Source organism: Microtus ochrogaster, chromosome 5, assembly GCF_000317375.1.
Source record: "Microtus ochrogaster isolate Prairie Vole_2 chromosome 5, MicOch1.0, whole genome shotgun sequence".
Lineage (NCBI taxonomy): Eukaryota > Metazoa > Chordata > Mammalia > Rodentia > Cricetidae > Microtus > Microtus ochrogaster.
In genome coordinates this window covers 56,060,640-56,088,026 of record NC_022012.1, presented here as the reverse complement: position 1 = coordinate 56,088,026, position 27,387 = coordinate 56,060,640, and the positions used below count along the sequence as shown (strand labels likewise).

The window sequence follows — 27,387 nt, the reverse complement described above, 5'->3', positions numbered from 1 at the left end:
TGTTTTTAGTGGTTACATTAGGTTTTTAGTAACACCATCATTATACAAATTGGATCACACACATTATTTTGGTGTGTATATGTGTGTGCATACTCATTGCAGATTCAGAATTACTTACCCGAAGAACTTTTTCAACTGTATCTTGTATTTTAGTACTATTGCTGATAAATTCATTTATCATTTCTATGCATGAAAATATATTTTCTCAGCATAATGAATAGTGCTTTTGATGGATGGAGAACTTGTCTAAGCTGGCTATACCCCTTTTTCTCTTTAGTATTCCACAGACTTGGCTCTCCTATCTATATTTTGTGTCGTCCTTATGAGAGTTTCCTATGTGTAATTGCCTTTTAGACGTCAGTTGCTTTTAAGACTTTTTTCTTTATAAACCCTTTAAGCAATTTAGTCATATGCCCACAATATTCATAAATTTTGTGTTTGAGATATTCTGGAAATTATTCAATATGTTAGTTAATAGGTTTTTAAATCACAACTGAACAAACCGGCCAGTTTTTTTTTTTTCCTGTTTCTCTTTGCCTTCAAAACCTCCAATTTTATAGCTGGGCGGCGGTGGCACATGCCTTTAATCCCAGCACTCGGGAGGCAGAGGCAGGCGGATCTCTGTGAGTTCGAGACCAGCCTGGTCTACAAGAGCTAGTTCCAGGACAGGCTCCAAAACCACAGAGAAACCCTGTCTTGAAAAAACAAAACAACAACAAAAAAAAAAACCTCCAATTTTAGGTGCATTATAGCACTTTGTGTCACAATCCACCAATGCTTTTGTTCATTTTTGTCTCTGTGTTTAATTTTATATATTTTAAAATAAAGATCTTTGTATTATTTATAGGTGTGTGTGTATGTGTGTGTGTGTATGTGGGTGTGTGTATGTGTGTGTGTGTGTGTGTGCGTATGTGTGTGTGTGTGTGTGTGTGTTATGTACATGAACGCAGGTGCTTCCAAAGCTGGAGCTGGAGTTACAGGAGATTGTGAGCCCGATGTGGGTCCTCTGGAAAAGCCAGATGTGCTCTTAACTGCCTTGCCATCTCTCCTGCCCTTTTTTCCGTTTTTAAATTATGTTTCCAAGCCTAGTGATTTTTTTCTTTCTCCAGAAAATTGGCTGCTAACCATATATAATGTAATTTCTACTGCATTCCTTGGACAATTCATTTCCACACAATTATTTTGTTTTTTTCTCACACACTCTGAATGGCTCCTTAACATGTTCAGTTAAATTTTTCTCTTAGGTTTTAGAAGACATGAAATACAATACAAATTACTATTTTAATGTTCTTATCAACCAATATTTCATCCGTGTCATTTCTGAATCCGTTTTAATTTATCCCCCCCCCCACTTAGCAGTTTAATTTTCTTTTGCTTTTTGTCTTTCTTTCTTTCTTTCTTTCTTTCTTTCTTTCTTTCTTTCTTTCTTTCTTTCTTTCTTTTCTGTTTTTGACTTTTTGAGACATGGCTTCTCTGTAGCTTTGGAGCCTATCTTGGAACTTGCTCTATAGACCAGGCTGTACTCAAACTCACAGAGATCCACCTGTTTCTGCCTCCCGAGTGCTGGGATAAAAGGCGTGAGCCACCACCGCCTAGTTAACAGTCTCATTTTTTTCTTTTCAAAGTCTGGTGATTTTCTTTTCCAGTTAGATCACAGATGTAAACATGACCCCTGTTCAAGGCTTTTGTTTGTTTGTTTTTGTATTTCTATAAATACTGCTGAGCTGTGTTCAGGTCTGTAGTTAAGTTACATAGTCTGCAATAGTCTGATCATTTTAAGGTTTGCTTTTCAACTTTTATGCTTGACCAAAGATGACTTTTTTTTTTTTTTTTTTGACAAGGTTTCTCTGTAGCTTTGGCGCCTGTCCTGGAACTAGCTCTTGTAGACCAGGCTGGCCTCGAACTCACAGAGATCCGCCTGCCTCTGCCTCCTAGTGCTGGTTAAAGGCATGCGCCATTACCGCCCAGAAAAGATGGCTTTTTTTTTTAAGGGATTACTGCATTAAACCCTCTATCTATGTGGGTTTCACACCCATGGATTTAACCAACTGTAGATGAACATTTTTTTTTACTTGCATCTGTATTGAACAGACTTTTCTTGTCGATATTCCCTAAATAATGTTGTATAACACCTATTCATATCATATCTATATTGAATCAGGTGCTACAATGATGTAGAGACCATTCATTTTAAACTATTCTGGAAGGTGGAAGTGGTGGCGTATGCCTTTAATCCCAGCACTCTGGAGGTAGGGGCGCTGCCAGACAGGAAGCCTAGCCAAGCTATTCTAAGCGCAGCACCCCAGGGAGGGAGGAGATCAGGAGCGCTGAGCGCAGCCTGGGCAGTCAAGGCGGGAGGGGCATCAGAATCCTATCAAAGGGCAGGATGGGCTTTGGGGTGAAGACGAGGTCGAGGCTCCCTGGAGGGTGTTGGAAGGGCCTGCGGGGGAGAGCCAAAGCCCCTGATTCCAGGCCCATGGACTCAGGCCGGAGGTGAGAGGCTGCAAACGGCCACCCCAGGCAGACCGGGATAATTCCCCGGGACGTTCGCAGGTGGGTGCGCCCGGCCTCCACGCAGGAGGCGGCGCGCCGCACGGAACCAATCACGACCGGCGTTTCCACGTAATGAGCCGTAACCAATCGGAGGTGGCGTCGAAGTCAGCGGGGAAATTCAAACGTGGCTCCGGGGAGGAGTTGGGGCTCGGCTGTTTGCGTCCTTGCTTGGCCTCCCGAGGTGAGTGCAGCAGAGCGGGTGTTGCGGAGCGGCTGCAGACGCGGGAGGCTGCGGGGCGGTGATGGTGACGGGCGCTGGGGACCCAGGCCGGCCGGGCGGGATCGCTAGGCGGCGGTGCGAGCTGCAGGACCCGGGGCTGGGAGTGGGATGCGGGGCGCGGAAGTGGTTGGGAAGCGGGCGGGACTGGTGCGCACCTCTCAGAATCTTCCTCTGCTGGCTGGGAGCTGGGAGGAGGTGGGGAGCCCCTTGCTGCCTTTCTCGCCTCATTTCTGCCGTGGGCTTGAGTTACTGCGTTGTGGAGAATCGGTAATGGGCGCGACAGGAAGAAAGACTGCTAACCAGTTAAAAACATCTTCGCTCGAGTCATCGTTAGGAGAGAATTTTATTTTAAAAGTGTCATCTTAAACTGCAAGGATGTCTGTTAAACATCACAATTAAATATGCCAAAGGAGAAGCCATGTTGTCACAATGCCCACTTACCCCCCCCCCAGACACCTCAAACCCATCCTTGCTGACCTTCTAACCCCCCCCCTTTTTCTTTTTATTAAACAAGAGAAAGTAGACAGATACATGTTGGTAAATGCTAACTGTCTGTATTCACATAGACACAGTGTAATCTCTGAGCCCAATATACAGAGAAAGGAAAAAAGCTAGAATTCTATTATTTGGAGTTCACATTCTCTGTTGTAACTTTATTTTAATTTTTTTATTTTTAGTTTTTTGGTTTTCACTGGAAGGAAAAGATGCTCATTTTAAATGTTGAAGCGTACAAGTTGCTTTGTTACAATAAAACCAATGTGTACACAAAGAAAAAAAAACAAAACAAACAAACAAAAATCTTAGCCAAAAAAGCCGGGGATTTGCCCAGTGCTGCGACACTACCTTAATCCTTGCGTTAGAATTGCAAAGGTGCAAATCACAGTTTTGTCAGGGACAGAACTGTTGAAAGTCAATCAGCGGAAGGATGGCTTTTCTTCTTGCTCTGTACTCTCAATGTCGGCGAATACTCAGGCAGAGTAGGTAACCAAAGGGGCAACTTATTCTCAGTACCTAACGGGTTCCATACTTCTATCACTCCCAGAATTCAAGAGAACACTTCCTTTCTCTTGTTTTTAATGAAGAAATCTATAGACGGCCCTGAGAAAATAATTCTGGGAAAAAAATAGTGAAAGGAAGACCTTCAGTGAAATGAAGTTTTAAAGGGCATCCGCTGGGCACGGTGGTGTATGTATTAATCCTAGCACCAGGGAGGCGAAAGAAGAAGATGAGTTAAGACCAGCCGCAGGCACATAGACAGACCAAAGCCATCCTAGGCTACTGGACACCTTGACTCAAACACACAAACAAAACTCATGGCCAGCGTTTGTCTTCCAGATACATGCAGTGTACTGTCATTGATAGTATATTGGGATGTGTTTGGCTTGTTGAAACTTTTCTGGTAAATTGTAAACCCATGTCTTTGTGTGTTTTGTTTGGTTTTGGTTTGATTTTGGTGCTCTTCTGTCACCCAATATCAATGACATTTAGATATGTTTACAAAGTTAATGTTTTGTTTTCTTCGTTCTGGAAGATGAATTACAATTTAGAAATGGAGGCTGAAGAATTAGATGGCAGGAAGTTGACAATTGATTCCATAATGAACAAAGTAAGAGATATTAAAAATAAGATAAAGGAAGACCTTACTGATGAGCTGAGCTCGAATAAAATCTGTGCTGATCCTACAGGTGAGTTTTTCTTTTCTTTAACAAACAAACAAACAAACAAAACTCCAACTTTATTGAGTGCCTCTAAGGTAAAGGAAAGAGATCAACCACTGTTTGTTGCCTAACATGGTTTTTTTTTCTTCAGAAATTTATGGCTATCCATTAGACTGTATTTTATACTTTATCTTTTTTGTTGATAAATATTACAAACTTTTCTGCTGTCTAGAGAGAGGCAGGGGGATGCATCAAGGGCATGGTAGGGTGCCTTATACCGTCATCCCAGCACTTGGGGATCTGAGGCAAGATCTCAAGTTTATGGCCCGCGGGGGAAATACAATAAGACCCTGCATCAAAAACTGAAAACAACAACAAAAAAGCATCATTTATTAGTGTACTCATCGGTAGTTTTCTTAACTGTTCTGCTCCTGCCAGCTGGCTGTGTTGGCTAATCTGCCTGCTCGCCTTACACGTGCAGGGTTTTCTGTTTGTTTTTGTTTATCTGCTCCTTTTTTTTTTTTAATGGGCTGAGGAAGGCTCATGAATTTTACTGAAGTTATATTTAATTTTATTTTTTGATTTATGTGTGAATGTGTTACCGGCACATAGGTGTGTATACCACTTTCTTGCTTGGTGCTCTTGAAGGTTAGGAGAGGGTCTGGATCCCCTGGAACTGGAGTTATGGGAGTTGTGAGCCACCACATAGGTGCCGGGAATGGAACCTGGCTTTTCTGCAAGAGCAACAAATCCTCTTAACTCCTGAGCCATCTCTCCAGTCTCCTAAAGTTATATTTAATCTTAACACCGAACTCTGGATTTGAAGGGTCCTCCTATTGGTCTTGTGGCTTTCCCACCCCCTTTCCTCCGTTAGCCCCTCTTACAGCCAGAGGTCCCTTCAGTCCCAAACAGGTGTCGCTTTTACCTCTTCCTACTTCTAAATGTCCGCTTGCGTGGCCTTCCCTAATGTGCCTGTTTCAGACAGTTACCTACTGAGATGGGAGTGTGTCCCCTTGTGCTATTTATACAGCCAGCCCGAATTCATTTCATGTATAATTTATCTGTTCTCCACTAGAGTACTGTTTCCCTGAGGACAGTTTCCAATCCGTTGCTCTGTCCAGTGCTTAGAATGAAGCCTGGTATGAAGTTGACACTTAGTGGGTGACGACAGCTGAGTGCGTAGTGCACTGGCTTTGTCAGAAGCATTAGTCTCACAAGCTGAAGTCTTTATTTTTCAAATGTTTGATGTCATTTGAGTGGCCAGCATATCACAGGATAAAACAGAGATGCTCTGTGTTCCATCTTTATAAACTGTGGGTTAGAACTTAGTAACTATGTGGATGGCGGGTCAGGAAAAATTGGCAACAATGTCTGAATGCTTGGTAGTTGAAATTTAATTCAAAGGCAAATGTAAGATAAATCCAAGGTGCTTCTGCCTCTATGTGCCCATGTTGCATTGCTCAGCTGCTCTGTAGCCTCGGTTCCAAGTGCCCAGTGTGTGTACTTTGCACTGTGCACAGTGTCCCACCACTCAGTGCTGGTGAACACTGTCTGCAATACCTTGGCTCAGATTTGAGATGACCACATGTTTTAACTGTGCATATGAAGTTTCTTGCTCTTACAGAAATGCAATAGTTTAATGATGAACAGCAAAGCTTTTAACATTTTCCCACTGTTATTCCTTATGGGTATGAAATTACCATTATCTTTGGATTGTAATATGTTAGAATGCTTGATTTTAAAAGCTGCAGGTTTGCTGACTTAAATTTCATTTAAAAATGTTAATTTATACTTAGGATTAGAACAGAATTTCCAAGAGTTATTAAAATTGCCATGAGTGTATTTCTTCCATTTTGTACTGTATATTTATGGTAAGTGGCAATCTCAGCATTGATGATAATAAAATCAAAATACTGATCAGTTTGGAGAACACTAGAGATATTCCTTGCCTTCCAATTTCAAATATCCAGCCAAGATTTTATTTTTTGCGTAAAATATAAATAAATGCATCCATTTTATTAGGATATAGGTTTGCCTCCATTCTTTGTTTTGTTTTGTTTTTTGAAAAAGGGTTTCTCTGTAGCTTTGGAGCCTGTCTTGGAACTCACTCTGTTGACCAGACTGGCCTCAAACTTATAGAAATCCACTTGTCTCTGCCTTCCAAGTGCTGGGGTTAAAGACGTACATGACCACTGCCCTGCTTTGCTTTCGTTCTTGATAAATGGTAAAATTTATATGTGACAAAATTATTTTGAAATAGGTTGATTTATGTTATTGCCAATAAGTGTTCAATTTGTATGCCTGTTTTATATTCTTGCGTCCCTGGTGGTTGCTTAAAAATTTCTCAGGTGAAAGGGGATTGCAGATTTGGAAGCACTCTCTGTTCAATAGAGAGGTTGGTTGGTGCCCAGAGGGCTTGGGAATCTATCTCCAGATCACAAATGACAAAATGCATTTTTTAGGTATTTCACAAAGTAGCTTTTAGGAAATTAGTAGAAGATAAACTGAGAAATTAAGTTAGGATTCGGCCAAATTAAATTCAGAGTGAGAAATCAAAGTCCTGAGTGAGGTGTTCTGATAGAAAGCAAGAAGAGTCATTTTTGTCTGTAAATGGGGTGACAGCTCCTTTGGGAAACTATAATTTATGAGTACTTAGTAACCACTAAAATACCCTAATTAGGAGATTGGCAGGTAAGTTTCTTTAAAAACAAAACGAGTCAGCACTGAATAAGTGCGTTACCAAGTGAAACTATGCTTGGCAGATTTAACCCAGGACTGTGTACACTTGGCAGGACAGGCTTGGTTGTTGAATGCCTTGAAACTCAACACCCAGAAGGTAGAGAGGTACAAGGTCACCCTCCGCTAAGTATTGAGTTGTATACTACCTGGGCTATATGAAACTCTGCTATAAAAACAAAACAAGATTGTCTGAAATTTATTTTCTTGTTGTGGTTTTGGTTTATTTATTTTGAGACAGTCTCCCTGTAGCCATTCTGATACGGCTGTGTAGACCAGACTGATCTCAAAACTCACAGAGATCCTCTTACCTCTGCCTCCCCAGCCCTGGGATGAAAAGTGTGCATCACCATGCCTCGCTTGAAGTTTATTCTTGCTGTTCTATGTAGGATGAGATTTCACAGCAAGAAAACTAATGCCCACAAGAAGCCCTGTAGGATCTGAAGGCATGGATTGGTGAGACCAGGAAATTAGCAGGGCGTTTAAGAGAAATGTAGGAAACTTGGAAGAAGAAGAAGAAAGCCTTAGTGCTCTTGTTCCTTAGCTTCTCTGGTTGTAGTTTAAGTTTGAGGTACATGGAACTAATGTTGACTATTATTATTACTATTACCCAGGAAAAGTTGTGCCCAGCCAGAGGCTCATACTTCTGAAACATGAATTAGATGATTGATAGAGAATTTTTCAGTGTGAATTCTCACAGTTGAAAATAGTGAGATATGACCTGGAGAGATGGCTCAGTGATTAAAGTACTGGCAGAGGACCCAAGTTCAATTCCCAGCACCTATACTGCAGTTCACAACTGTTTATAATTACATAGTTTAAACAATCCTAAAAAGATATCTCAAGACCTCTGGCTTCCCAGAGCACCGTGCATGCATGTGGTGCACAGACATACATGTAAACAAAACACCCATACACCCAAAATAAATTATTTTAAAAATAAATAAAATCATGAATTAAAATAGTAATGTGCTTATGTACATTGGCAGTATTGTAAATGCTTAGCTATAATTTGGAGGGCACTGTAATTTGTTTACTATTTATCTGTTTCTCTGTTGTAATTCTTTTTCTCTTTATTCATATAATACAGAAACGGTTAACCAAATTATGATGATGGCAAACACCCCAGAGAACTGGTTGAATTTCTTGCTGAAACTAGAGAAGAACAGTGTCCCCCTAAATGATGCTTTTTTAAATAAGTTGATCGGTCGCTATAGTCAAGCAATTGAAGCCCTTCCTCCAGATAAATATGGCCAGAACGAGAGCTTTGCTCGAATCCAAGTCAGACTTGCCGAATTAAAAGCGTAAGTTTTAGCTTTGAAACTACACTTAACCAACTATATATGTACTACATTACAAAGAGAGAAGGTAAAAACTTGTTGGTTTTCTTTTGTGTGTGTGTGTGTTTGTTTGTTTTTGGGTTTTGGGGTTTTTTTGGGTTTTTTTTGTTTTTTGTTTTTTTCGAGACAGGGTTTCTCTGTGGTTTTGGAGCCTGTCCTGGAACTAGCTCTTGTAGACCAGGCTGGTCTCGAACTCACAGAGATCCGCCTGCCTCTGCCTCCCGAGTGCTGGGATTAAAGGCGTGTGCCACCACCGCCTGGCAAAACATGTAATTTGTGTTTTTTAACCCAATACTTTTGTTTTAATATAAATGTTTTCCTGTGGATATAGATTTTTCAAAGTTACAGAGTTTAGAAAGTTCCTAAAACAGTACACAAATGTCACCGAGGGTTTTTTATTTTTGCATAAACAATAATCCATGTCTTTGAAAAGAGAAGTTATCAAGGGTAGGTAACTATGTCCTTTTGGGATTTTTTTAAATTTGGGTATGTTTTGTTGTAGTATTCAAGAACCTGATGATGCTCATGACTACTTTCAAATGGCCAGAGAAAACTGCAAGAAGTTTGCTTTTGTGCATGTGTCTTTTGCACAGTTTGAACTGTCTCAAGGTAATCTGAAAGTGTCACGTGTACACTTTAAGTGAAAGCCTGTCCTAGTGTACGTAGTGTTGAATTATAGATTTGAAGTGAACAGTTAAAGCAGAAATACTGCAGTTGAGCAGATGAGAGCATGGAACGGGCGTGCTTTGTGGTGTAAGTAGAGTGTGCAGTGTGCACTCTGCTCTCTGCTCACAAGGAAAGGTCTGTGGAAATAAACCCCGACATCTGAAGCAAAGCTTTCTCACTGAGTATTTGTAGAATACAAATACTGGAACTTAGATAAACTTGTCTAGTCTGTGTGTCCTAGCCCTGGAGGGTGTGTTAAAATAATACTGTAACCTTGACCTGGTGGATCTCCCTAATACCCCACTGCAAGAACTTTTCTTCTGCTTATGTGATTCTTCATAGTCTGCCTTTTGCTATAAGGCCAAAGCATCTTTTCTGTGAGACATTTTATAAGCTTGTTAAAAATTATAATCTTTAACTTTCTTTTTATTTATTCTTTGTGTCTTTCACATCATGCGTCTTGATCCTTTCATTTCCCATCCCTGAGTATGCACCCTCTGCCCTTGCAGCACCCACCCCCATAAAATATAAGCGAAAAAAGAAAAGGGGGGGAATCTTATCACGGAAGCTGTAGTATGACACAGGGAGTCACGCAGTAAACGCTTTTATCAGTATATCTTCACTTGCAAGTGTTCATTGCAAAGAATCTTTAGCTTGAGGCCTCTGGTTTCTGCTACAGCAGTGATGCTGGGCCCTCACTGGAACCCCTGTTGGTTACCCTGCTGTTACCCTGTATCATGGAGATCCTGCAGCTTTGGTCTACAGGATCTGTCTCTTCACGTGCTCCAGCAGATCACAGATCGGGTGGATATTGGGGTGGACCAACCCATAACCCTGGTTCTAGGCCTGGGTAGTTGCAGTGTTGGTCAGCTCTCTCTTATCCTCTCACCACCAGGGTGAACTCTCCTGCATTGTTCCTGCAAGTTCACCCCTTGCAGCAATGAGCCATGGGCGGGGCTTGTTCTGCTTTCCTGTCCTCATGGCCAGCTCTGTTGTGTTGCCCAGACTGGGTATAGGGGCCACTCTCCTGAGTGCTGCAGCAGAGGAGGAGCAGGGCTAGCACTCCCTCTCTCATGACCTCAAGGTCAGCATTGATGGACAGAAGAGGAGAGGGCATCTCGCTCCCACTCATGCCACCACGTGACTGACGGGTCATAGGGACAGCTCCTTCTTACTCACCCATGCCTCTGCCAATAGAGTTAACGCTATTGTGCTGCTTACATGAGGTGCAAGGCCTGCTCTCTCAACTGTTGCAGCTGGTGGTGGGTAGGGGCATCCCTGAGACATTTTTAAGCTGCCTATTCCATAGTATTGTTCCCCTCATATTCTGGGGATTTTTGGCTATACCTGATGTGACTAAAGTAAGGTTTGTTCAAGGCAAACTCCTCCCCAGGTTTGAGGTGGAAAAAAACATTGAACAACTCAGACATGGTTTGGGAATCCTCAGTTTACCGAGGGGTTTCCCAAGTTCTAGTAATCAAATCTGTAGTGTACTGTGTATTTATAAAACACACATTTTCCTCCTAGAGAAACTGGTATCTTTTTGCTTTTTATGGTAGGTCTGGTCAGGCCTTTAAGACCCAGTGGCCTTTCAATAGTAGCTGTAACGGAAAATGAATAAACTGAGCTGTCTATAAACACAAAACTAAATCCCTGAAGCATAGCAGTAGCCGCCAGGTCAAAATTGTGATTGCGATTGCTTTGAGCAGGGTGGATAGACGGCTGCTGGAGCTGTGCAGCTTCTTGGGATCTGTGCCCAGACTGCTGTCTGCCTTTAGAGGGGAAGGGGATCCCAGCATTTTCCAGAGGCTCTCATGACTTTTTGACTTGAGTTAATAAGATCTTAAATTATTGGTGTTTCTCTAAGTCTTTAGGTTTACTAAAGTTCTCAGTTACATGCAATTTTTTTTCACATTTCTCAATAAACATAAGGATTTAATTGTTAAAGGTTTTTGTAGGGCATGTGTTACATGCTGAGTGAGTGCATCTTCCCTACCCCATTTCTCCCCACCTGCCTTTTTCTCTCCCTCTCCCTCTTTAATCACCTTTGTTGCCCCAGTCAGTTTTACTTCTATTTGTGTATATATATATATATATATATATATATGATTTTATGTTACTGTATAAAAATCTAGGGCCATAAAAGAAAAAAATGATATTTAGCTAAGATCAGCTTGGTTTGCTTAATATGATTGTCTCTAGTTGCATCTATTTTCCTGCAAAGGTCGTAACTTCATTCTTTTTTTGGCTGAAAATAATTTCATTGGGTATATATACCACATTTTTGTCATCCATTTCTCTGTTAGATACCCATCTTGATTTCATGGCTTAACTGTTGTGACTAGTTTTCTGTTTTATGTGTATGAGTGTTTTGCCTGCTTGTATGTTCTTGAGCCATGTATATACCTGCAACCCATAGAAGTCTGAGGAAGGCATCGAGTCCCCTGAAACCAGAGTTCTAGATGGTTGTGGGCTACCCTGTGAGTGCTGTGCACCAAACCCTGGTTCTCCACAAGAACAAGTGTTAAACTCTGAGCCACGTCTCTAGCCTTGCCTATGCTGCTGCAGCAAACACCGCTGTGAAGTCTCTCTGTTTTATGTTATATGTCCTTTGAGTAAGTGAATACCCAGGAAATAGTTGGACCATGTGTTAAGTCTGTTTCTAGTGTTCTGAGAAGCCTTGGTACTGATGTCCACAAAGATTGGGCTAATTTATATTCCCATCAGTGGTGTATAAGAATTTTCTTTTGTCCACCTCCGCACCTACATTTATTGTTTGTATTCTTAATGACTCATGTACTCCAGTCAGAACTGGAATAGGATGGATTCTTGATGCAGTTTGATTTGCGTTTGTCTGGTGACTCATGAAGTTGAACATGTTCATGTATTTATTGACCACTTGTATTTCTTCCTTTACGGCTGTCTTTCTTTTTCATTGGCTTATTTATTGTTTGACTTGTTTTCTTATTGCCTAGTTGTTGTTGTTTTTTTTTAAGTATTTTTATATTCTGGATATTAGACCTCTATTAGATGCATAGGGATTCCCATGTTACAGGTGGTTTCTTTACTTTGATTAACTAGCTCCTTTGTTGTATGGAAACTTTTTAATGTCATGAGGTCTCATTTGCCAGTTTGGCCTCATTTCTTCAAGATCTGGGACTCCTTTCAGAAAGTCTTTTCCAATAGTGATATCTTGAAGTGTTTTCCGTACTTTATATTCTCTATACCCTAAGGACCACATTCATAGCACTATAGCCCATGGGTTCCGTTGTTGTTGATAACATCCTGTGTGATCCATGATGTACACATTGAATATTTATCAAATATTAGGGATAAATTTGCATTTGAAAGAAAATTTGTTAACCTCTATAGTTGTATGTAATCTTTCTTGGTTATTTTGTATTTTGGCAGTTGTGTGTAGATTAGTCTAACAGCGGATGTTAGCCCTTTGCCCTTCTTTTTATGTAAAGAAGAGGCTTTAACAAATTTTTAGTCTTGATGACTAAATGTTACAATTAATAGTTTGTTATAACAAATGACTGTTAAACTGGTACTGCTGTACTACATAGAATGGTTGAGATGTTTCTAATTGCTGTAGTTGGGTTTGGTTTTTTTTGTTAATTTATTAGACTTCTAAATGGTGTTTCAGTGATGGACAGGAATTGGTATGGAGGAATTGAGTATATGTACGAGAAGTGAGAAATTGCTTATTTGTTCGCCTGTGCAATAATGTGAGTCAGTCTGCTCCCCACCCCCTAGGCACTAATGAGTAGATAAGAAGCTGGAGATGGAGGGTGAAAAGTGGTGCATCAAATCAGTTATTTTTTTTCTCTCTTAGGCAATCTTAAAAAAAGCGAACAGCTTCTTCATAAAGCTGTAGAAAGCGGAGCAGTGCCGCTGCAGATGCTGGAGATCGCCATACGCAACTTACACCTCCAGAAAAAGCAGCTACTGTCAGAGGAGGACAAGAAGAGTTTATCAGGTGACTGTCAGTGTGTACTATGGTTTGCTGGAGTAAAATTAGGATTCTGGATTCTTTAAAGATGACCAAAAAAAATCGTTTAGATATAGTACTTAAAACCTAAAGTTAGATTGTAGGTGTATAAGAGGTAAGATATTCAGAAACAAAGGTCCTTCCTGCATAAACTTGTGTTGGTAACTCCTTTAAAATGACTTGGTCCAAGTAAGAAAGTTGCATTTATTTAGAAGTAAAGATATACTTTTACCCTGGGGATAAAGCCATGTAAAAGAATATATTGATGGCATTGTGCTTCCATACCTTGCATGAGGCTCTTACCTATTATAAGTTGTCTTTTAAAATATTCCTGTTTATAAGATTACTTTTTTTGTAAATTTAATAATAATTGTGAAATTTTTACAGCATCTACAGTACTAACTGCCCAAGAATCATTCTCTAGTTCCCTTGGAAATCTACAGAATAGGAACATGAATTGTGATTCCAGAGGACAGCCTGCTATAGCCAGGATTTTATATGGGTAAGATGATGAATTCAGCTCTTTACATGGTTATCTTTTATATATCCACATATACATATGAATATATTATATATACATATATATATATTTCATGCAAGTGTAGTAACTATGTTTAGCAGTAAAATGAAGATACATATTCATAATAGTCTCTGAAAAATCACAGCTATTTTCTTTCTATTCAGAGAGAACATACCTCCACAAGATGCAGAAATAAGTCATCGAAATCCCTTAAAACAAACTAACAAAGCTAAACCGGTAAGTCATTTTTGGTCTCCTCTGAGCAAGGCGATGCTTAGTGAATTCTTTGTGTGGATCCATTGGTTTCTTAATCTTTCAAATCTTTTCTAGTCATGTCCCTTTGGAAGAGTCCCGGTTAACCTTCTGAATAGCCCAGATTATCATGTGAAGACAGATGGTTCAGCTGTGCCAAATTTTTCAAAAAGGTATGTTTGAGTTTGGATTTTTAAATTTTGTTTATATTTAAAGACTGATGTGAGAACAACTTTCTTTTTTTTTTCTGAGTAGTAGTGATTATGGTTAGTTTATTTTTCTTTGTAGTTCTAGGGATTGCTTGAGCCTAGGGCCCTAGTCATGCTCAGAATCAAAAAAGAAATAGGATAAGTTAATGGACTGCTGAGTACAGTGGTGCAGACTTGTAACCCCAGCTAGCAGGGTGGCTGAGCCAGGGGAATCTTTTAAATCAAGAGGTTGGGGTGGGGGTTTGGGGTTTACCCTGGGCAACATCATAAGACTCCATCTTCAGAAATGAAATGTCGTTCATGGCATGTGGTATACTCCCCTACTCTCCGCTTTAGTGTTTGCTCCCATGTAAGAAATGTGAATATGCTGGATTACGGTATGATTGAGAAACAACTATTTTAGTTGGTACCTTCAATAGTTGAGGCCTTGTTATATTTAGACTTTGAGTAAATGGTGATAGTTAAAAGGGTACCTGCATTCAAGGTACATATCCTGTTAGTTTATCTTGCGCCTCCATTTCAAATACCTAGTTGAAGCATGCAGGAGATTTTCTCCCACTCTAAAAATGTATTTTTTTTTTTAAAATTCTCCCCATCCCTCAAGCTTTATTCAGCCAGGTTTTGATACTTTTTACAGAAGACTGTATGCCAGATTATAGAGGTCCACATGGCAGCTCACTGTGTGTTCTTATCCTTGATCTGTGTGCACTCTGAAAAGCCTACGTACTTTTCCTTTCCCACATTCTTATCTGAACTCCAGCTGTGACTTATTAGGTAATGAAGACATTGGCAATCACCTATCTCTTCATCAATTTTGTCATTGCCCAGCACCTAATTTTTAAGCATAGTCACCTTTGTTTTAGAATTATGTCACTCTTAAAGATGCCTCTTAAACAGGTGCTTCCAATTCAAAGTGTGTAGTATCAAATATGTGTATTTAAAACCAATTTTCAAATGATGAAGCAATTTCAAGTTAACTGTTAAAATCCATTTTTTTGTGGGTAATAGAAAGATATCCGGATCAGATTCCCGAGATTCAATTATTCCTGGATCCAAACCAAGTGGAAACGATTCCTGTGAATTGAGAACTTTAAAGGTATTTCAGTTTTAAGTGAATGTGAAGTAAAGGTTCCAGGTCTAAAAGTTATAAAGCTTTCTTTAGGGAAAGGATCTAGTGTTTATCTATCTCCAGTGTATTGGTGAAGCCACAGGAGGTTTGAGACCACCCTGGGAGGTGACACACAAGTCCTGGACTGTCGCTCAAACATTAAGTTGTTCGAGCAAGTGTCAACCATCTTTTAGAAGAACCATGAGGTACACTAATTAGTCATATGTTTAAGTGGATTGCCTGGGTCTAGGAATCAACATGGAGCTATTCACTAGGTTTTGTTTATTACTATGTTTTATCTTATGACTCAAAAACATCTTTAAAATCAGAGCTCATGTTTTTACAGAGGTGAGAACATAAGTGTCAAAGTTAATTTGCCCTGCTCCACCTTCGTTAACTTTACAAAGAAGTGACTAGCTCCAGATACAGTGACTTCTAGGGGTTTTAATATTCTTAGCATACTTGACTTAAATCCCTGGCATTGTGGTATAAATTTTCAGCATTGCAAGCTTTAATGGTCTTATGCTTTGAAATATTAATTTTCTCTATTTTTAGGGAATGGTACTTAATTATATAAAAAGATTACTCTCTGAATTTATAGTAACTACTGCATTGAGGTTATGCAAGTGCTAATTTTTATTAGTGCTGTTCCTTAGTGATACAGTAAAATCAGAGCAGGGGTTTTTGCTCAGTGGTAGAGCACTTTGCTGCTGTATGTGAGGCTCTGGGCTCATTTCCCAGCACTGCACAACCCATAAACACAAACTAAATAAAAAGTATAGTAATGTAAACAAGATAATTATGTTTTCTCTTGTCATCAGACTTATTCTATGGTGGATATAAACCTTCTAATCCTTTCTTTGTTGGGTGAAATATAGTGTAATAATTAAGTAATATTAATATGTCCACTGAAAAAGCAAATTAACCAAGTTAATGGTTATGTCTGTTCTGATGTTTAATCAGTAATTGAGAAAATTAATATTTTCTGAGTTTGTGAGCCTACTCAAATATGAGATAAAGTTTTACAGTCATTTCACATAGATAAGACTTTATTATATTGAACAGTAGGACAAATTAGAAGTACTGTTATTTATAATATTGTTATCTTACTTGAAATCTTTCTATGCTTTTTGTGTAGCCCATTCAAAGTGTCCATTTCAAAGACTCTCTGGTGTTCAATGAAAAAAGTTCTGAGCTTATTTCTGATTTAGTAATCTTGAAGAGTAAAACTGAATCAAGTCTTCTAACAAAATTGGAAGGTAAGTTCTCATGTAAGCAACCTTGATTAAACTCAGTGGGCTGTTACAAAAGAGGGACATGAAAGTCGGAGGGGGACTTGTTGGGAATAAAAAGGCTTTCAGTTGGGGAGAGAGAAAGATAAGAGAAGGTAACCATAGCATGGAAATGATTCATTCTCTATATGTTTGAAAGTATCGAAGAATAAAGCACATAGATTGGGGAGATGGCTCTGTGGGTAAAGTGTTTGCCATGTATGCATGAGGACTGAATTCAGATCTCCAGAACCCACATAAAGCTGAATTTGGTAGTATAGATCTGTAACTCCAGTGGTCCTATGGTAAGATGGAAGGCAGGGACAGGAGAATCCCCAGCAACTCATGGGCCATCCATTCTAATGTATACAACATGGAACAAGAAGAGACCCTGTATCTAACAAAATGGAAGACAAGCACTGGTACCTGAAGTTGTTCTCAGATTTTCATGTGTTCACGGATACCCAAGTGTGCATAGCTTGAGAAAACAGATTAACAACCTATTTGTGGTACAAAACTCTGTCTTTCTTTATTTTCCATTTTAATTTTTTTACAGAGTGCATGAATAGTATTGAATCCTATAGGGGAGGAAGCTATTTTTCTAGAGGGTGCATAAAATGAAGAGAGGAGAGACAATATAATAGAAATAAAATAACTTAGTTATTTCTTTTAGTTGATTTGGCTGCTATTTTTAATCAAAGGACATAAAAGCAACTTCTATATCACAGCCCAATCTCATTTTTATTTTAAGTCATACTTTGATTTTCCACTATGTAGATACTGTAATAAATGTTCTAGGGATCCAATAATTTTAGGAATGGGGTCCCAAAATTTCAAATCAATTATGGGGTATATGTAGAATAGGTGATGCATAATGTGAATAAAATGTACAGATTTTAGGAGAGATGCAAGTAAAATGCTATGAGAATTTAGGAGAAAGAGAATTTTAGGAACCTAATTTGAATTAGGGAAAATATGGAAGAATATATGAAAGAGACGAAATTTGAAACCCCATTTGCATATAAGTGGCAGCTCGCGGTAATAGAGCTCAGATACGGGAGAATAGGTTAGGCAGACAGATAGAACCTAAACAGGACTGTCCAGTGAGGCTGAATTGAAGACAGATGGGTAGAGTGGGCAGTATAAGTATAGGTAACTTGAGTGACATGCTTACACTCCAAAGTAAGCAGCTGCTCTCAGGGGAGGAGCAGGCTCACCAGGTGACTTTGAGTGTGTTCTAATGCTTTTCTGAAGCTGTGGTAAGAGCTGAGGATAATATTTTAATGTTCATGGGAAGCCCAGAGTCCAGTCAGAGGTTTCAGTGTTTTCCTCTCCCCTTGTCGTAAAGCTAAAGAGGGATTTGCCCTGATGTTTGCCTGGTGCTTTCATGGTTTTTAATACTGGAAGTCCAATGTCCCAGGTACTGTAGCCTGTGAGACCAGCTCCCTGGGCTGCACCCAGGATTGCAGAAAGAATGTCTTCAGAGCAGCAGGGATTTAGGAAAATGTCCTGTCTATCTGAAGGAAAAGATTCCCATCCACAATCTGAGGGTCAAGCACTTTATTCTTCCAGTTCTCCTTCCTCGGTTCCAGTTTTCTCGTTCTGATTCTTCCCTAGCTCCTTCGTCCACATGGCTTATATATGCACAGGTCAACAGTAAACTTCTTTCAATACAAAAGGCTACAGAAGCTGCATCCGAGGGAAGTTAGTAACCATGGCAACACCCAGCTTCAAGGTTCCTGGTGCAGAGGCTGTGACCTGAGGCCAGGGGCATAGTACCCAGTAAGACAAGCTACTGAGGAATTTGTGCAGGGAGTGGGTCCTTTATCAGCCAGGTTTGGTGAGAGAAATTGGCGTAGTATTTTAGGTTGCTTTGTGCTAATAACCTGTAGACACCTGTAATTCTGTCCTTGTGCATATCTGTAAAGTGTTTAACTTACAGTCTGTTTACAGAGACAGTCTAGTTTGAAATTGTTCTGAGGTATTAAATCAGCTAAATATATGTAGCTTGTCTTAGACTGAGGAGAAACTGTTGTTTTCTCATGTTAGTCTGGGTAATGAAACAAAACAGGCTTCCAAGTGTCTTACAGTCCTGGTGGAACAGTAGATCTAGTTATGAAGCATGTCCTAGTGTATTTCTGTTCATCAAAATTATATAGCTTAATGAGAAATCATCGTCCTGACTGTTCACAGATATACATGCCCATAAGATTGAGATGTAGTCATGAGGTTAACATGTACAAATTACATGAAAATGCACGGTAATGGGGAGATTCCACAGCTATTTTTGCACATGTGATTTTATAGACAGAAGCAGCTGGGGTTCTCTCCATCAGAGAATAATTCGTCTGGCGGGTGACATCTGAATTACCAGTTGCCATCTGCCGTATTGGAGTCATGGCCCGCAACAGCTCATGGCACTCAGGAGAGCTTCTGTCCCAAGCAGTGTTTCCTCCTTAGAGCAGTCTTCTTATTCTTTGCCTTGAGTTGATTGGGAACAGATTCCTAGCCTTGCTCTTGGTTTGAAGCTATATTTCATATTTTCTTGTCTTTATCAAATAGGCCTGCTCATTTGGTAGCTAATTTGATGAAATGGAATTCTGAATTTCTGTGCATTCTTCCTTACCAGTCTTTGTTCTTGTAGTTTCTTTTATTTTAAACAAGGTCTATGCAGTATCCTAAACTTATTTACAGATTTTAGGTAATCATTTTATTTTCATATTTGATTCAATTTTGCTTGAATTTAATATGAACGTGAATGCATATGTATAAGATAAAGTGTAAAGATTTGTTCTTGATTTTTCTCATACAAATGTCAGTTTGACCCAAGAGCTATTTTGAATACCCTCTCTTCTCTGTCTGGAAACTTAGGTGATTGTATGTTGGTGTGTGGTTTCAGATTTTTGTCTTTGTTTCACAGTTACTTTGTCTTTATTATAGTGAGTCTTGATGTCTGTTAGTGCTAGCGTGTATGTTTTCATTGTTTTCTTTAGGATTGTTTCAGTTCTTATTAGCATTTTGAATTTCCATGAAAATACTAGGAGTTATGCATTAGTACCCATCCTTTGAAAAATGGAAGTTTGATTGAGAAGCAGTTGAACCTGTAAAGATTTTAGAGATGTATTGTCCTCTTCCTTCATCAGCTTTTCAACCCACTAGACTGGCTTGTTTTTGTTCACTTACTACACTGAGAGAGCTGTGTTCTCTAGAGCTGTATATGCTGTGGTGAACCTATCCCTAACCCCTAGGAAAGCTGATATCTTTTGCTTTGCAAAGTTTTCGTGTTCAACTTTATTGTTGGTATACAAAATTAATTTTTTTTAACGTAGATATATTGCCATTTCTACATTCACTGAACAAGTCTAATAATTTCCCTATGTATTCTTTAGGAGTCTTGTATTTATACTTGTTTGTTTTATTTGTTCTTTTCTGAGACAAAGTCTCATGCTAGGCTGTGTAGCTTCAAACTCATAATTCTCCTGCCTCCACCTACTAAGGTCTGAAATTATAGGCATGTGTCAGTGCTTAGTTTGTGGGGTTTTGTAGGTACACAATCATCATTGAAAATAGGTAACATTTTTTTCTGATCCTTTTCATTTTCTTGGTTATTTTGCAGCATCTAAGAGGTCCAGTTTATTATTGCTAGGAGAGATAAATTTTTTGTCTCTATTGTAAGGGGACATTTTTAGTATTTTAACTCTTGAAATATAGCTGTCATAGATTTTGATTGTTGTTTATTATCTAATTCTGTAAGCTCTATTTTAGATGTAGATTATTAATATTTTTTTGTATGTGTGTGGTTCAACATTGATTTTATTAAAGAACCTTTTGTTGAGTTAGTCATATTTCTTTGTGATTATAGCAAGGTACACTGATTTTTTGGGATTTTAAGGAATGAATTATATTTTGATATAATTTATTAGGTCATTCATTAATTGTTAATATTTTGCTTAGAGCTTAGGATTTTGGTATTTATTGAATTGTGAATATGTTATTGGCATTTTTGTTTTTAGGCCTTTAAGACTGTCAATTAGAATCTAGTAAAATAAAATCTGTATTAAAATAGAGGTCTAAGAACAGTAGTTTGTTAGTTTCTCTTTATTAGTAAGACTTTAATATGCACACTTAAAAATTTTAATTTATTTATTAAAAAGCAGAAACACTTAAATCTGGTATGGTTTCCAGTTAAACTTTCAAAACTATTTAGGGAAGTTACTGCCTTGCAGTTTTTGTAAACCTGACCCCTTCTTTCCTCCCTTCCTTCCCCCCCCCCTTTTTTTTGTTTGTTTTGTTTTTTCCAGAATGAAAATGAAGCATAGTTTATATCACCTTCTTATTGCTTGCACTTACTTACGTATTTGGGGTTTATTTTGTTTTATTTTGAGATGGGGTCTTGGTGTACTGCCCAAGGTGGTTTCAAACTGTCAGGGTCCGATGCCCCAACATAAACTGCTTTTCCCTCTCTGGACAGGGGTGGAGGAGAGGGAATAATTGAGACACAGTTCACACAGCAATGTGGGAAGGGAGTCTCAGGCTTCATTCATTCCTGAGGATCACCTGCGTTTATTTTTCAAACACCTTTTATTCCCCAAGGTAAACTAAGGGGGAAGTTCATTAACTAACATTCCCTTTCCAGGGGTTGCAGGACTGTTCCTTGGTCACTAGCTTGGAATCTACCCCTCTTCTCAGGCGATCTACATAATAACAAAGGAGAAGGAGCAGCACATCCTGAGCCTTTGTTAGGTAGAGACAGCCTGTCTAGAGGGTGTGATTGCTTTGAACACCAACTATGGCCCCAGAACTTGGCTGTCACACCATGTAGAAAGATGGGCCTACATCAAACACCCTGGTTCAAGTGGTCTCTCCTACCGCAGCCTCCTGAGGAGCTGAAACTACAGGCAGATGCCACCATGCCTGGCCTTAATAATTTTTATCATCAAATACTGATTTTTAATAACAATAAAATTTCAGAAACTAAAGTACGTCAAGAGTCAGAGATTGCAGAAAGAAAGCACAAACCATGGCAGTCCACAAGAAAGTCTGAGAGTATGAGCCAGAACCAGTGGCACATTCCGGATGTTACCCCTAAGACTCAGAAAGAGGTAATGTGTTCCCGTGAAGGACATACTATCTTTAGTAATACCTGTCTGAAGCTTGGTGGCAATGTGGGGTACTGCGTCTTAAAGTGTTTATGCCATATTTAGTGGAATCACTTGTTTACAAGATGTTATTTTTTCAGAATACTGTACACCTATGGGTTCAGTAAGAGTACATGTCAGGATAAGTTCTGGTTTTGTCAGTTTACTAATAGACTTGTAGTTTTGTTAATTTTTTGTATGTGTGGGTATGTGCCTGTAAATGCAGGTTTATTTTTTTAAATATTTGTTTATTTATTATGTATACAACATTCTGCCTCCATGTATGCCTGCACACCAGAAAAGGGTGACAGATCTCATTACAGATGGTTGTGAGCCGCCATGTGGTTGCTAGGAATTGAACTCATGACCTCTGGAAGAGTAGCTAGTGCTCTTAACCTCTGAGCCATCTCTCCAGCCCCCTAAATGCAGGTTTTCATGAAAGCTAGAGCCATTGGATCTTCCCGGAGATCTCTGTGAGCTCCAGTCTAGCCAGGGCTACATACTGAGACTGTCTAGAACAGTGGTTCTCACCCTTCCTACTGCTGCGACCCTTTAATACAGTTCCTCAAGCTGTGGTGACCCCTGACCATTAAAGTATTTCATTGCCACTTCATAACTGTAATTTTGCTACTGATAAGAGTCACAGTGTAGATATTTTGAAAATAGAGGTTTGTCAAAGGGATTGTGACCCACAAATTAAGAAGACTGGTTCACAACAAAATTAATAGTGGGCTCTGGATCATACAAAAGCCAGCAGCTTCCTAATTTCTCCTGGCTTCTACACCCATCCCATACATCATCTGTCTGATAGCTGGCCTCCTCTCTAATGATCATTCCTTCATGGCAGCCACATATACTTGTGTGCTCACTACCTTACTTCCAAAATACCAAGGGCACGCAGCCCACCGCATGACTGTCTTTAACATTCCATTGCTCGGTAACTTACATAGTAGTTTTTTCCTCAGGTACTCATCACTAATCCCGGTGTACATGTCCTCACTCCTGTTTATACACGAGGAGGTCTTAAACAACGGAGAAAACATCCCAAGAAGAGAGGTCTTTTAGCCATTCTTAAAGTTAAAAGTAGAATAGATTTATCCATTGTGATTCTTCTATAATGAGGTGTCACGGTCTAAAACTATAATCAGTGCAATCTAGTGCAAATACTTTCTAAAAACTAAAACTGTCCCCAAATTGAAGTTCATCTCCTTAGGTAAAAGAACATTTTATAAAATTTTAACACTTAATAGTTCTGATACAATGAAGATGCTGGGTCTTGTTTTGTTAATTAATGTGTGCCTTTCCGACATATAACCAGTTTGAGTAGAGTATATTAGGATTAAGAGTTTGGAATAAAAGAACTGTAATAAAATCTAACTGGAAATTGGGTGAGCCGCAGCTTAGTCAGTACCTGCTGCACAAGTGTGCTGCCCTGAGTTTGATCCTGAGTGTCAGTGTAGAGCACGTGGGGTGCTGGCATGTGCGTGTAGGGAGATGGAGATAGGTGGGGCCCTGAGTTTGATCCTGAGTGTCAGTGTAGAGCACGTGGGGTGCTGGCATGTGCGTGTAGGGAGACGGAGACAGGTGGGGCCTAGGACCTGAGGCTCATAGATTAGCCTAGCCTCGGGTCCTAGATCGAGACTTTGTCTGAAGAACACTCTTAAGTTGACCAGTGAGCTCTATCTGTACATGTGCATAAACTCCTGCAGATATGTACATGAACATACACATATGCCCACCTGTTTTTATCATGATTTGGTTTTCATATTTTTACAGTTATAAAGGTTTTATTTGTTAAGCTGTTATCTCATTGTCTAATTTGAAAACTCTTAAGTAATGGAATTTTTCTTTTAGCAGAAGTGTCCCGCTGTTGAGCAGCTTGCCTTACCAGTTTCAAAGCAGTCGCCTCCTGTGTCAGTTCCTAAATGGATTGACCCGAAGTCTGTCTGCGAGACACCCAGTAGTAATTCCATGGATGATTACATGAGCTGGTAATTACCTTTGCATCAAGCTCAGAATGCAAGGTCGTAAAGAGAAATAAGACACGATTTGGAACCAAACTAAACTTGCTTGAACCTGCTTTCTTATTTTAGACACTTTGAAATTACTGTTTTTTCTCAACATCAGTTTTTATCACCTGTAAAATGCAAACAGGAAAGTGGTTATGGTTACACGTGTATTATCTTTTTTAAAATTTTATTTAATTTTATTTTATGTGGATTGGTGTGAAGGTATCAGATCCCAGAAACTGGAGTTACAGACAGTTGTTAGCTGTCATGTGGGTGCTGGGAATTGAACACGGATCCTTTGGAAGAACAGACAGTGCTCTTAACCTCTGAGCCATCTCTCCAGCCCCCACGTGTATTATCTTGATCTATAATAATTCTGGGGCTTTTTTTTTTTGGTTTGGTTTGGTTTGGTTTGGTTTGGTTTGGCTTGGTTTTTGTTGTTGATTTTTTTGTTTGTTTTTGTTGTTGTTGTTGTTGTTTTTTGAGACAGGGTTTCTCTGTAGCTTTAGAGCCTGTCCTGGAACTAGCTCTTGTAGACCAGGCTGGCCTCGAACTCACAGAGATCCGCCTGCCTCTGCCTCCCAAGTGCTGGGATTAAAGGCGTGCGCCACCAAATGATTCTGCTTTTAAGAACTGTTGTAGAAGTAGTCTATATGATATTGTAATATTTGTTAGAGGTTGGAAATCTTCTGAGTGCACAGTCTCTTTTCAACATGTATAGCTTTCTGATTGAGACCATGTTTTACAGGAAGTTTAGCATTCTTAGAATGGATAAAGGGATAAATATTTCTGTAGGGAGTGGTGATTGGAATGGATGGCTCCTGAAAGAGTTCAGGTGTATAATTTACATGGTTTGGAAAGTGCTCAAAGATGCAGGCCTTGGGAATGAGGGATGTGTTAGGATATATTGGATGGTCAGAGCTGATGAAAAGGGGAAATAAAGGTTTTGCGACAGAAAATGAATGGCATTTCAGAGAAAAGAAATAGCCTTCAACTATTGGCTATGTTTTTAATGTTTTTAAGGGATAACATAATTCTACAATAAAAAGCCTTTGACTTTTTATTTTCAGAATGTTATTTTTTTTTATCCTAATTGGAACTGTCCTTCTTATAACCAGTTTCTTATCTATGTAATACAATTTTATTATTGCCTCATTTTATTTCGTGTAGGACATTTCAAAGAATGATTGCTAGCTAAAATAATAATGCATTTCTTAAGATTGTGTGTGTGCTGTATCATACATGTATGCACAGTTGCAGGTACATGTGCCTGCAGGCCAGAGTGGGGTGTTACTCTCGACCTTATTCCCTTTAGATGGGATCTCTCATGGAACCTGGGGCTAGACTGGCAGCTAGCAAGCCTTAGTAGTATTTGTGCCTCCGGCCCACACACTTTAGGGTTACGGTCCTGCACATAGCCGTGCCCAACTTTTCACGTGGGTGTTGGTGATTCTGACTCAGGCCCTTGTGCTTGCACAGCCAGTGCTCTTACCCTCTGAGCCATCTTTCCAGCCCCAAATTATTATTGTTCATATTTTTAGAATTCTTTTGTACCAATTACTGTTACCGATATTGGAGATATAACAGCAAACAAAGGAACAAAGTGTGGGTGTGTGCTGAACACACACAAGCTGGAAGACCAAACACCTTTGGTAATATAACTGCCTCTCAGATATTTCCAGCAGCCTGTCATAGAACATTATTATTTAAAACCAGTTCTAAAATCTGTGGTCAGACCTTTGCCTTAACTAAACTATTATAGAATTCTCCTTACTCCTTATTTTTAATTCCATTTTGCTTATTTTATTAACAAGGATTTCTTTTTAGGGGATGAAAATTGATTTCAGAATAATTTTCACCAAATTAAATGTCTGGTGGTGATATAAGTAGAATATAAATATTAGCTATTATGAAAAGTAGGTAATGTGCCATAAATAAAAAGTATAAATATTGGCTCTTATGAAAAAAGCTAGCTAATATGGCAACTTTAGGTTTATGTGACTCTTTTTAGAGTATATAAAGACTTAAAATTATCCTTTTAACTTGTTAATATTTTTATATTAAACAAAATAAAAATCTTCTCCAGTTTTAGGACTCCAGTTGTGAAGAAGGACTTTCTGCCTGCCTGCCCATTATCGACACCTTACAGCCAGCCTGCCTGCCTGCAGCAGCAACAGCAGCAGCAGCAGCAGCACCAACAGCAGCAAGGACTCAATACTCCTCTTCAAAACTTACAGGTTTGATGAGCATGCTCTGTGGTGACATGTGTTAAGGTGCAGTCACTTTCATAGCTTTTGCTTTCACAGTATCAAGTTCTTGAGAAAGGTCTTTAAAACCTGTCCATTCTTAGGAAACTCTTTGTCTCTTGATTAGAGTGTCTCCCACCTATTCTTGGGGAGAAGGCCAAGGATCCAGTTTGTGTAGTTTGGTAAAACTTGTCTTATGATGGAACTTACTTTGTATTTGTGAGTAGCTTTGTTTCCATTGTTAATATGCTATTCATTTGGAAAAGTGAATTTTCTGAATAATCAGTATAGCAGTTTGAGGTACTTAGAATGTATTATAATTTTTGTAAACTAACAAAGATTTTGCTTATATGTGATTTACCATTTGACAACTAAACAAGGTACCAAGTTACTGAAATTACTGTATAGTACCTGTGAACGCAGTGTGAACATGGGTCTTTTAGAGAGGCTTCATGGAGGTGATTCTTGGCTGTGTGATTCACCAGCTGTGTGATCTTTGGCAGGTTACATGAGCTCTTTGTACCCATTTCATCATATAACAAACAAATGGAGAAATCACACTGCCTGCTGCTAGAATAGTTGTTAAGGTTACGTTAATTACATGTGTAACTCCTAAAGCAGAGCATGGAGGACCCAACACTTAAAGTTAATAAACATTAGCTTTATTGTTGTTTAAGTGAAACAGCCAGAAGAGTGACCATCTATTAAAACTAATTGGTTAAAAATAATTGGCAGAAAGTAGAAGAGTAGTTACATTCCTTGGAGGGAGGAATTGGGGAATTCTTAAAGAGCAATGGGTATAGAGTTCCAGTATTTGATGACAAAAACTTCTGGAGATGGACAGTGGTGATGTTTCCCCAGTGACTACTGTTTCTATACCACTGAATTGTACTTAAAATTGGTTACAAAGGCAACTGTTGGGTTAAGTATATTTTGCCACTATTAACAAAAATGACCAAAAGATTACCTGATGATCAATTATATAATATTAGCTATGGAAAGACTTGATAGTGTCTGCAGTCTTGAAATTATATAAGTTACAAAGTGAAAGGAAAGCCTAACATGGTGGCATATGTCCTCAGGACATAGGCAACAGGATCCCTGTGAGTTTGAAACCAGCCTGATCGTCATAGAAGGTTCCAGTACATCCAGGATTACATAGGAAGACCCTTTCTCCAGGGGGAGAGGGAGAGATTTATGTTGGTTCAGGTCTGTTTATTGACCTGTTAGTGGTAACAGGTCCTGTTGTAACTAAAATCTGGAAGGCAATTCAGAAGTGATTGGGAAGGGGGCTTGGAGAATGTTCTAGAGGGTCTTCAAAAGGAGTTAGGTGTGACTTACAGACTGGGGAAGGAAATGGTGCTGGAGGTTTTCCTAGGCTTTAAAAGTTGTAGATAGCATAGCGAAACAGAGTAAACTTATCTAATTAGTAGTTTGCAAGCTTTTGGCCTGATGAGGAGAGGTGGG

General features: G+C 39.2%; 1 protein-coding gene across 1 annotated transcript in view; it reads left to right on the top strand.

Moving 5' to 3' along the window:
- Positions 1–2,613: 2,613 nt before the first annotated feature.
- The window catches only part of Ttk (TTK protein kinase), a 46,638-nt gene continuing 21,864 nt past the window's right edge, over positions 2,614–27,387 (top strand). The window contains exons 1-13 of the mRNA XM_005347557.3: positions 2,614–2,734; positions 4,305–4,458; positions 8,258–8,471; positions 9,010–9,116; positions 13,012–13,155; positions 13,555–13,669; positions 13,852–13,924; positions 14,018–14,112; positions 15,157–15,244; positions 16,395–16,515; positions 21,499–21,629; positions 23,523–23,656; positions 25,761–25,911. Coding sequence (XP_005347614.1) covers positions 4,305–4,458; positions 8,258–8,471; positions 9,010–9,116; positions 13,012–13,155; positions 13,555–13,669; positions 13,852–13,924; positions 14,018–14,112; positions 15,157–15,244; positions 16,395–16,515; positions 21,499–21,629; positions 23,523–23,656; positions 25,761–25,911 — 1,527 coding nt within the window. The 5' untranslated portion in view covers positions 2,614–2,734. The remainder of the gene's footprint in view (positions 2,735–4,304; positions 4,459–8,257; positions 8,472–9,009; positions 9,117–13,011; positions 13,156–13,554; positions 13,670–13,851; positions 13,925–14,017; positions 14,113–15,156; positions 15,245–16,394; positions 16,516–21,498; positions 21,630–23,522; positions 23,657–25,760; positions 25,912–27,387) is intronic.